General features: G+C 38.7%; 1 protein-coding gene and 1 pseudogene across 1 annotated transcript in view; both read right to left on the reverse strand.

The window, feature by feature from the left end:
- Nucleotides 1–1,784: 1,784 nt before the first annotated feature.
- LOC126204431 (BRCA1-associated protein) overlaps nucleotides 1,785–12,515 on the reverse strand; it is a 158,933-nt gene continuing 148,202 nt past the window's right edge. Inside the window, exons 10-11 of the mRNA XM_049938821.1 lie at nucleotides 4,333–4,488; nucleotides 1,785–3,167 (exon numbers count right to left, since the gene is read on the reverse strand). Of these exons, the coding sequence (XP_049794778.1) occupies nucleotides 2,976–3,167; nucleotides 4,333–4,488 (348 nt within the window). The 3' untranslated portion in view covers nucleotides 1,785–2,975. The remainder of the gene's footprint in view (nucleotides 3,168–4,332; nucleotides 4,489–12,515) is intronic.
- On the reverse strand, nucleotides 8,532–8,649 carry LOC126204601 (5S ribosomal RNA; annotated as a pseudogene).

Genomic DNA, 12,515 nt, shown 5'->3' on the forward strand with positions numbered 1-12,515 from the left:
TTACAAGAAAGGTAGAAGTGATCCATGAAACTACTGCCCAATATCCTTGTAGAATCTTAGAACCTATTCTAAGCTCAAATGTGAGATACATTGAACAGAATGATCTCCTCCATGCCAACCAGCATGGATTTCAAAAACGTAGATCACGTGAAACCCTACTCACACTTTTCTCTCTTGACATTCTAAAACTGTCAATCAAAGCAGTCCGGTACATACAGTATTTTTCGATTTTTATTAAAAGCAATTGACTTGGTACCAGATCTGTACTTATCATCACAAATACAATCATATAGGATCAGGCGAAATATGTGAATGGATTGAGGGTTTCTTTGTAGGGAGGATGCCACATGTTGTCTTGATTGGAGAGTCATCAACAGATGTAGAACTAACTAGGGGTTTACCACCCCAGGGACTTGTGTGTTGGGTCCCTTGCTGTTCATGTTATATATTAATGATCTTGAGGACAACATTAAGAGTATCAGACTTTTCACAGACAATGCAGATATCTACACTGAAGTACAGTCTGAATGAAGCTATACAAATATTCAGTCAGACCCTGATAAGCTTTCAAAGTGATGCAGTCATAAGCAGCTTGCTTTAAATGTTCAAAGATGTAAAATTGTGCACTTCACACAAAAAGAAAAACAAATATATTATCCTACAAATATAATATTAGTAGTCACAGTTGGAATCTGTAAATTCAAATACTTGGTTGTAACACTTTGAAGGGACATGAGTGGAATGAACAGACATGCTCAGTTGTGGGTAAAGCAGGTAGCAGACTTCAATTTATTGGTAGAATACTAGTGAAGTGCAATCAGATTACAAAGGAGACTGCTTACAAACTTGCACCAAATAGGACTAGCATGGAATATTGAACATATACTGAGAAGGGCAGCAAGAATGGTCACAAGTTTGTTTGATCTATGGGAGAGTATCACAGAGATGTTGAAGGAACTGAACTGAGAATGCTTTAAGTGAGACAGAAAGTACCCTGAGGAAGTCTACTGACAAAGTTTCAAACACCAGCTTCATATGATGTCTAGGAATACATTAGAACTTCATACACATCACACTCATAGGGATCGCGAAGACAAGATTACGTTAATTACAGCACATACAGGCATTTAAACATTCCCTTGCTCCAAACATGAGTGAAACAAGAAAAAGCCCTAATAACTGGTACAGTGGGACATATTTCCTACCACACACTTCACAGAGTACAGATGTAAATGTAGGTCTGATTGGCTGCCTCTGAGATAGTCAGCTGCCACATAGATGCAGCTTTGAATGGCCAAATAATCAACACAGGTAATGCATGCACTTATTCAGTTGCTCTACAGGTGTGAACAGAGCCTTTCTTTATGCTGGTTGTACTTATGTTTACACTGCCTGCCTGGTAAGTGTCACTGGTAGCTCCTTGTGTTCCATGTCAGGGCAGGTCTACACCACATGACTTGCTGTTGCCAGGAAGTCATCTGTTAACTTTCTCCTATTTGTAGAAGCATTATGATTACATATCACCACATTCAGAATATACAAAACTGGGCAAACAGGCTACTGGAGGAAAAAACTTGACTGTTGTAACAAAACTTATAATTATTACTGATATTTGTTTTATGGGCATAATTCTCTGCCTAACATGTTGCCTTTCAATACTGCAGACATTATCAGAGGCTTTAATGATTTAGAATGCAGTTAGAGTCCCAAACAATTATAACAATTGCAAGAACTAATGCAAACTGAGAATAAGATTTTATTTTTTTTCTAAAACTTTTACACGTACAAAACATCCAGGGCCTCACATTATTTACATATGATAAATGATAAATACATAATAATACCTATACTACACAGTCCTGAAGAGAACTACATGCAGTAAGACAATTTATAATAATGTACACAATACATAATATTTCTGTTATAGTAAACCCTACTGCAGTTGAGATACAGATTGTTTTCTGTTAATTTAAAAATGTGCAACATCAGGGTAAGTAGCAGTACACAAGTACAATGGGCTTGAAGCTCCTTAATAAACCTTACTGTAAGCTAGATGAAGAATCAAAACTTTCTGTATATCAAGAGGGAACTAACAAAGTTAAATGGTACAGTATACATGCATTCAGAAAAGAAATTGCATCTTTATAATGCATGGAGTAACTAAATGATCTCATGGACGTGAAGCGTAGTTTTCATTTTCCTCCGTGACTATGGAGAGACCATTTCAGTTAGCTAGTTTGAGTCCATGAACTTTAAATTTGTATATTGATGGCAACAAATGACTAACACTTCCTCCACTTAGAACAAGTCTGAACCAACAATCTAGATCTTTGCAGTATTTTACATAGCTTTTCTTTTAACACTTGTATTTCGATATACATCATCTCAGAAGGAAATCTTTTACAGCTACTTATGCTTGAATAGCAACAGTTATTATCAATAAATATATCACAGTAAGCTTTTATCATAGGATTAAAAAATGGAACTTACGAGCAGCAGAGTTGTTACAACACCAACAACTGTCCTAACTTTAATTTGGATATTAAAAGGGCAGTAAAATGTTTTCCTTGATTATTTTATTTTACACATAGTTTCGACACAAATGTTAGTGCTTTTTCCCCACAACTGTGTGTAGTCCTCTCTATCGTGCAGAAAATTGAAAGTTGTAATCACATTCATAATATCAAGCTGTATGCTGCAGTATGCATGAAGGCTAGAAGTAATTTTCAAGATCAGTTATAATTTATAGGCCCTCAAATTGTAGGAAACAGATTTACTCAAGTACATAATGAAAACTTAAGTAAATCACATTGCGTAGTGGGGGATCACTGTTTTGCAATATAAGAAGGGACATGAGAGCAACAGGCATCATCTTCAGTTGTTATAAATACATCATCTGATGCAACACTTAACAGATGATAAGAAACACAACTTAAAGTACACAAATGGTCCCAAAATGCAGCAAAAGTCTCGAGTTAGCGATGCTTGCGCCTATGCCGACCATGTCGGCCGGCTGTGCTTCCTCCACGAGAAGCTGCTGTAGATGGCTCGGGCACAACTATTTGCCCCTCTGCTATTTCGTCACGGTCTGACGACTCTGATATCTGCTTCTGGGCTTCAAGGTAGAACATTACATCTCTCAGTTGCTCACGTACCTCAGCAAGTTCCTACAAATTATAGCAACAAAATTAGTATTGCAAGTGAGATTACACATGAAAAATAACTTGCAGCCTGGAGCACAATACTGATCTCTTCATATCTCATTTAACTAGATATTGTGCCGTACAATTACAGTGTGTCAATATAAGAGGGTTGCAAAATGTACTAAACAGTACTTGGGGTTTTCAATTTTATAAAAGCTTGGGATCCAGACCCCAATTATCAAGATTATGCTGGCCATGTCATCTGTTAGTTGAAAACATAAGTTGTATATGTTTTGTGGAACAAAACGATGCAAATGGTGCAGTAGATGCCACTATCTAAACTTGGCATATAAATAGCGGTATGACACCAATGATACTTCCAATTGCAATATCCAACAAAGAGACTCGGCCAGCCATCAAAATATCAAGCAAAAATTGGAATCAACACATCAGCTGGATACCCAAATAAATATTGTCAACCAATCACATCAAAAGTCCCTTTTCAGTGACTTGACTAAATAATGAGACTAGCAAATGTAAATCCACCTCTTAAGGAAAGGGGGCGGCGGGGAGGGGGGGGGGGGACAACAAGAATGTGTGATGGTACAAGCCACTGTTTCATAATTGTAAATTACTAGACCGACTGCCTATCGAGGAGGAGGAGGATATTTATAAGTTAAATGCTGCTGGCAGAGTTAAATGTTTGTTTCAGGTGCCTCCTGCAATGCAGTATGGTGATGTATTCAGCAAGTATTTAGCACAATCCATCAATAGCTGCCTTGCACAGGAAGACACCACAAAAGATAACACTATCTGTGAAGCACTTCTTTTAGTTAAAAACTCAATCTCAGCTTGGTTTCAGTATAGAATTTTGCACTGAGCTGGTACATACATCGTATCATATCACTTTTCTCTCACAATGAATAAAATAAATACACGGTTTCATGACCTTAATGGCTATTTTGATCACTTTGAAAATTAAATTGTGTTTAAAATTTTACTGAAAAGAGAAAGAAGAGACAAGCAGATTCCTTGCATGCATACACACACTGAATGAAAATGAGCAATAATATTATACCTCTATGAAATATACCAAAAAATTAAAGGAACAACAGTACAAAAACAACTAACCATTCAAAATAAAAAACTGATGCTACTAGCCTGTTACTTATCTGATACATAAACGAACCTTATCCTTTTCTTCTCGGTAAGTTGAAAACTGTTTCTCCAGCTGCTGGAATTTGTCCTGCCAGGCAGCCTGATTTTCTCGCAATGCTTTTCCCATCTGGCGTTCCTCCAGGAGCTCAGCTCTTGCCGCTACTGCTCGAGCATTCGCTTGAGATAGCTGGAAAAGAAAGAACACCAAATACTGAATGTGAGACAATTTTGCACTTAATACAGACACAGTGTGGACTACCTCAGTGAAGCTCAGTTCTTGTCTTCTCTTTGTAGAGTGACTAAGAACTGTAAGGTAATTCATTGTCACACACATATATGAATGAAGCAGTCAACGTTAACTTTCTCTTTTTCAAATTTCAGTATCTGATAATGCAAAACTGTCAATGCAGTAATCAGTCACCGTCAATTCAGAGTGCCACTGTTCTGAAATAACGATCTCAACTAATTTCAGAGAAATGTTGGTTGGTGTGGGGAAGAGGACCAAACAGTGAGGTGATCGGTCCCATTGGATTAGGGAAGGATGAGGAAGTAAATGGGCTGTGCCCTTTCAAAGGAACCATCCCAGCAGTTGCCTGAAGTGATTTACGGAAATCAGGGAAAATCTAAATCAGTATGGCCGAGCGTGGGTTTGAACTGCCATCCTTCTGAATGCGAGTCCAATGTGCTAACCACTGTGCCACCTCACCTAGTCAATGTGAAATGTATTTTGAGTAGTGAGATTTTGTCTCAATTTCATCATGCACATTTTAGTGTCCTGTATAAAAAAAAAAATTAGGAAAGTTACATCGCAAGAACATAGACTGCTGCCATAGTGACTTACGGGGGAGAATAGGAGAGAGATAGCACAACTGTAATAGTGCTGGTCCAGCTTTTATTTGGCTGAAACCAAATATGGATCAAAGAGAAGTAATGAATTTGTAGAAGTGAAAACACAGAATGTAAACAGGAGGAGTCATTTTAAAGAATTTATTAATACATATCTACATCTACATGGATACTCTGCAAATCACATTTAAGTGCCTGGCAGAGGGTTCGTTGAACCACCTTCACAAATCTCTATTATTCCAAACTGATATAGCACGCAGAAAGAATGAACATCTATATCTTTTCATACGAGTTCTGATTTCCCTTGTTTATCATGGTGATCATTTCTCCCCATGTATGTCAGTGTCAATAAAATATTTTCACATTCGGAGGACAAAATTGGTGATTGGAATTTCGTGAGAAAATTCCGCTGCAATGAAACATGCCTTTGATTTAATGATGTCCACCCCAAATCCTGTATCATTTAAGTGACACTCTCACCCCTATTTCGCAATAATACAAAACGTGCTGCTCTTCTTTGAACTTTCTCAATGTACTCAGTCAATCCCATCTGGTAAGGATCCCACACCACGCAGCAGGATTCTAAAAGAGGACAGACAAGCATAGTGTAGGCAGTCTCTTTAGTAGATCTGTTACATTTTTCAAGTGTCCTGCCAATAAAACACAGCCTTTGGTTAGCATTCTCCACAACATTTTCTATGTGTTCCTTCCAATTTAAGTTGTTCGTAATTGTAACTCCTAGGTATTTAGTAGAATTTACGGCCTGTAGATTTGACTGATTTATCGTGTAACTGAAGTTTAACGGATTTCATTTAGCACTCATATGGATGACCTCACACTTGTTGTTATTTAGGGTCAATTGCCAATTTTCGCACCACACAGATATCTTTCCTAAATCGTTTAGTGATTTGTTTTGATCTTCTGATGATTTTATTAATCAATAAATGAGAGTGTCATCTGCAAACAACCTAAGACAGCTGCTCAGATTGTCCCCCAAATCATTTAGATAGATAAGGAACAGCAAGGGGCCTATAACACTACCTTGGGGAATGCCAGAAATCACTTGTGTTTTACTCGATGACTTTCCATCAACTACTATGAACTGTGACCTCCCTGACAGGAAATAACATAACTGAGACGATATTCCATAACCACGCAATTTCACTACAAGCCGCTTGTGTGGTACAGTGTCAAAAGCAATCCAGAAATACGGAATTAATCTGAAATCCCTTGTCATTAACGCGTAAATGTCTGTGCCACTCATATGTTGTTATAACAATCTGCACTGAAAATTGTGCAACAGAATAAAATGGTGAACAGCTTTTTTAGGTAACGTTATTTTATCAACGTAGGCTTTTCTTTTAAATTAATGGAACGTGGTTGCTTATTACATTAGCAACAAAATGTTTCTTCACCTGTCATGTTTGATTTTAGTTATCTGAAATCCTATTTTGTAATGACATTATAGACAGTTTACAGTTTAATTTTAAAGCATTCATCTGAGAAACACTGAGATATTGAGATGCTGTTGCGCATACTTGTCAGTTACTTTACTGAAATTTTAAATGCGAACATCCTTTGGTTACACTTTAATAATGATGACAGTAATGTTGAATGAAACATCGCATTTACTGTCAGCAGTCACTGTTTATTTATTTCCACAATGCATTTCGAAGGTTTAAACCTCCATCATAAGGTGAATTTCTTTCATTCATTTGGCATATATGTGTTGTGTTACGACTGGAGTGATCAAAGGCTTCTTCCTCTGTCATAACACATCACACTTTGTAAACTCTGAGGGAACAAAGATGACACCTAGAAACTAATATGTGCAAAAGTTTATCCCCTTAATGCCAAGTGTCTCAAATTCACATCTTACCAATGCTATGCTAATAGTTGGAGGGTTAACTGTTTCTGAATGCCAGTGCTGGTAGATGCCATTTCTTGATGAAGCTACCAATAATTCTGACAAGTGCCGCATTCTCGTGAATGTTGTGGGTACCTCTAAAGCACCATGATGTTTCATTTTCATCTTTCATCTAGAAATTAATTCACGCGTTAACGGGTTAAGGCACATGCTGGAATCATCTGCAAAAAAGTAAGTGGCATGCGGCCGAAATTGTGAAAAAAAAGTGACATAAGTGAACTTGTTAGTTTCTAGGTATCATCATTGTTCCCTCTGTGTCTACAAAATGTGATGATGTATGTCATGTATTATTACAAAGGAAGAAGCCTTTGATCACTGGAGCCAGAGCCACAGGTTACTCCAAAGTCATAACAGAACACATATGAGGCGTGCTCAAAGAGTAACAGGAATTTATTCATCAACATCAACAAGAATACCCCTCAGATATACTAGACTTGTGCCAGCGCTTTTTCCAATCTTGAAAGCACTCCTGGAACTCACTTTTCTTTATGGTGTTCAACTCCTTCAGTGATTCTGTTTTTATCTCACCAATGGAGGAAAACGATGTCCTTACATGGTTCCTTCTGCCTCGGGTATAGAAAGAAATTGCAGGTGGCCATGTCAGGCAAATACGGTGGGTGAGGCAAAATAATGGTTTAGTTTTTTGCCAAAAAATCACAAACAAGCATTGAGGTGTGAGTGGGACCATTATCATGATGCAGTTTCCCCAAGTGGTTATGTCATATAGGATATATTGCAGGAAGAGTTCCCACCTGCACAATTCTGAAAAGCTTGTGTTGGTAGGAAGGATCCGCATGGCACAGGTTTTTCACAACATTGTCATTATTCTATCCTCGATTTTCCATTGTTTGAAAGGATGAGTCTCATGGTCTTGGAAGTATTAAAAGGGGGTTAAGATTAAAATTATAAATACATCTAAATTGCTGGCTAGAATAATATTTGGCAGAAAAAATAATAAGATGTAATGGGTAATGATCAGTTACAATTTTGGATAAGGTGAAAACATCAGTTAAGTAACTAAACTCTTACACAGTAAATCATTAAGACACTTCCGTTTAAAGCCCTTTCCCAGGTAAAATATTATTCCACATCAATCTCACATACACTTCAGTAAGAGCTTACATAAAGAAGTTTTCTCTCTCTTCTCTCTCTCTCACACACTCTTTTTTATTTATTTAAAAAGATGCAATGTCTTCCAATCAGTAGCACACCTTTGAGAAGTGCCAGGAGGCTCATACATGAGCCTAGACACTGACCGAACAGACCATGAAGGCCCAATGGTACCAACCGGCTGCTGTGTCATCCTCAGCCCACAGGCATCACTGGGTGCAGATATGGAGGGGCATGTGGTCAGCACACCGCTCTCCCGGCCGTATGTCAGTTTACGAGACAGTATCCGCTACTTCTCAATCAAATAGCTCCTCAGTTTGCCTCACAAGGGCTGAGTGCACCCCACTTGCCAACAGCTCTCGATAGACCAGATGGTCACCCACCCAAGTGCTAGCCCAGTCCAACAGTGCTCAACTTCGGTGATCTGACAGGAACCGGTGTTACCACTGTGGCAAGGCCATTGGCCGTACCTGAGCCTGCTCATACATAATGTTCGACTCAGCAGCAGCACAAGGAAAACTGTTAGAAAAAGGATACCTCCCGCCCAGCAACAGCCGCTGACCACATTCCTCAAGCAATACAGTAGTCTGTATCCTCCAAACGCCCACCCAGTTCTGGCAGAGTACACGTTGAGGGAACTATACATGTATTTTCATTCATGCAAAGTAAAGCGTTTAGTGATTTGTGCAATGGATGCACAAAAAACAAAAGGAACTATTTACAGCTGCTAAGAAATTGCTAATCATATCTAAGTATGAGGAAAAAAGGTTGAATTCACTATAACAATTTGCAAAATCCCTTGGGATCTTGTCTTTGATGATGCGAGGCATTCATAGCAAATGAAAGTGAAATCTGGAAGATGAACTGGGTGGTAAGATGTTTTAATTCCACTGATACAATGAGCTACAACTGCATCAGTTTCTCTAAGTGGACCATAGTTCAAGCAAATGCTAACATAAAAGTATACTGTGCCTGCAGGGTTGTCTCCATAGGTTTAACAAAAATGCTGGAATTATTTGCCAAAAACTCAGTGGTGGGACCGAAATCATGAACAATGGTAACACAAGTGTACTTATTGGTTTCTAGGTGCCATCTTTGTACCCTCAATGCTTACAAAGTGTGAAGGTGTATGTGATGTACCATGGAGACAGTCCCACAGGTTACTACAGGGTAGAGGATGGGGCTGTATGGAGGATGAGTTAAAGTTTCCCAGCGGAACATCTGCATGTAGTCAAAACACTTGTGGGCAGTCTACATGCTTTCAAGTTTGTTTTGACTGTTCTGGTGGGGAGAAATTTCACATCATCTATACAGTCCCACTTTCTCCCCATGTGATTTCTATATTTTGTTCATGTGAAGAAAGACATTTGTGGCCATTGATTTGCTTGGGATGGAGCGGCGCACACCAGGATACAATTTGGTTCTGCAGGCAACTGCAAACATTTTTCCATGAATGCACTGACCGTCTTTTCTCACAATTGGATATATGTATTAATGGTTATGGCGATTACTTTTGAAATAATAAACAGTTTACTTAAAAAATGGAAAGTCCAGGTTGAAATATCAACAGTATTAGGAAAAGGACAGACTGATACTCACCGTGAAGATCACCCATTGATTTGAAAACAGGTGAACCCTTCTGGCATTCTACAACTTTTCACTCTTAACTATGTGGTCCCCTTGGTGGGTTTGACCTACTATTTCTTTTGCAAATTTTACAGAAGTGCAGGAGGTCACCCTGCGGCGTATATTCAACCTTTTGAACCTATCTCTCTTTGAACTCTTCCTTCCTTGCAAAGATACTAAGCCCAAAACCCAGCATGGTAACCATTCCAGTGTGTGTGTGTGTGTGTGTGTGTGTGTGTGTGTGTGTGTGTGTGGGGGGGGGGGGGGGTCATTAACTGCCTGCAAGGTGCTAGCCCCCGACCACTCAGGGATCACACTGTTGGTGCTGAGCTGAAAACTCCTCACATTAGCCAGAAAGTATGTGCCTGTCATGATTGTGGCATGGTGACTCCAGCCAATGGTTTACTGGCTATGTAAATGTTGCTGTGACTTGGTGGTCTTTGTCTGGAGTGGTGAAGTGAATTAAATTTTCTTCTGCTGGTGGCTGTAAAGCCATAGCAGTCTTTTCTGAAGGTAGGACTTATTACAATGCAGAGAGGTGTGACCCCCAAATGTTTTCTTTCTTGTCTAGACTGTGGGAGGAACATTAGGTTCAGAGACGGGTCAAGAAATACTTCCAGATTTGGGGAAATAGCAGCAATCCCAAAAATAAAAATGAAAAGTGGCTCCGCCTTCGTTAAAACAGGCTCCCCTGGAAGTCACGAGCACTACTCACCTGTGAGAAGCTGGACGACATTCCCATAACTAAAACTCCCCATAATGGTATTAGTATAGTGCAGGGAATCATCTTCCACAGTGGTTGCCTATAACATACTGATGATGAATAACTTGCCAATTTGGAGCAATGGAGTGTGCATTTTGTTCATTATGTCCACTGGAATCAAAAGACTGGATCATTCATCTTAGCATCTGAAGATGACCCATTGCTTGAGAAGGTCCAGATAATGGTGCAGCACTACCAATGTCCAGCTGTGTGTTCCTCCTCTGATGCAGTGCTACAAATGCATGTGATTTGGACACATGTTTATACAGTAAAAAAGCACTTCAGTTGTCAGTAATTTCTTAATTTATTCCATGACCAGTTTTGATGCATAAAGCTTCATCTTCAAGTGCCACCAACTGCAAATAAGAGGAGGGGCTACTAGTGTTTAAGTACTAGGATGCTGACGTACAAAAATGAAAGCTACAGTTGTGAAAAATGGTGTACTCGTATAATTATGGGAACATAAATGTGTGGCAGTTGGGCCAGTCTGTGAAGAGGGGTCGCACCCATTTCAAACACGTGGGGGGAACACTAACTTTGAACTCATTAAGTACCGTGTATTTTCGCAGATAACATGATAATTGAAGCATAAAAAAAAGGCATGCAAAATCAGGGTCATCTTATACAACAAACATAAAACCTAGATTGAAATGTATATAAATTAAAACTATTTTAAAATAAATCACTCATCAATGCATTTAAAATGCTGCAAAATCCTCACAATCATTATTTAAGAAAAGCAGCTCCTTGAGTACATCCTCACTTTGGTTGTTGAGCAGCTTGTCACATGAGTCCCATTCTGCACCTTGTGAATCAACTTTCGCTTTGTTGTCAGTATTACATAACAAATTGTCCTCAGTGCCATACATAGCACTGGAAATCTCACACATCTTGAAGCATTTGATCACTGATTCCACTGTAATTTTTTCCCATGATTTGATCACGAAATCACACAAAACGTCAAGTGATGCAGCCCGCATAGCTCCACCTTTCATATACTTTTTGCCATGTATCATCCAGTTGCTCCATTTGAATAGTTTATTCACAGAAATGCCTAAAGGTTTAGCACCTGGTGTAACAGCAATCTTAGTATTGCTTCGTGCTACGTGATTTTTGGTGTTCTCAGTTATGTGACTGTGAAACATATCCCACACCAGCAAACTTGATTGATTTAGTAGAGCACCTGGTCGCCTCTGCCACACATTTTCCATCCACAATGCCTGGTGAAAATTTTATTTTAGGAATGGTTTCCTGCTTGAAAATGACCACAGGTATAAGATTTGTTCCATCTTCCATGCATGTTAACACTACATAAAACTAGTGTTTTCCTGACCTGTACTTATGACTTGAACAGTTTTTATGCCTTTTGTTTCCACAGTTCTGATGTTTACCATATTGAAGTTCATCAGTATTTCATCCATATTTCCAATATGAGATAGTGGAAAGTTATGTTTTTGCCTCATACAAATAATAAACTTATGAAACTCGGAACTTTATTGTGAAGATGTTTCAGTAACTTTTGTGCAATTTTTGTTTTCTGCCTATTACCATATTTTTTTCTGCTTATGAAACGACTGCACCAACGTACTGTTTCTTTAAATTCTTTGCCTTGCTTCAGATTGGCTCGTGACAACTTCAATGCATAAACCCTAACCATTTTTCTTGTTACAACATAATAATTCTGCCTCTGGTCTTGCATCCATTCTGCAACACAATTTTCTGAACTTGGCCAGCAAGCTGTTCTATGAGGAGAGGAACACTGTTTGGCATTTTTTAAAAAAGCATCTCCAATCTTTCATCAGTCTCTTACTAACTTCTCTGTTATAGCAAAAGCCTTTGCTGCAACAAAACTGTTTTGATTCTTTAGCTGCTTTATGACCTTTTAACTTGAATCTTGCTTCGTATTTCCTTCTCTTTGTTGGTTCTATCTTTGGGCACACAC

The sequence above is a fragment of the Schistocerca nitens genome, chromosome 9, assembly GCF_023898315.1.
Source record: "Schistocerca nitens isolate TAMUIC-IGC-003100 chromosome 9, iqSchNite1.1, whole genome shotgun sequence".
Lineage (NCBI taxonomy): Eukaryota > Metazoa > Arthropoda > Insecta > Orthoptera > Acrididae > Schistocerca > Schistocerca nitens.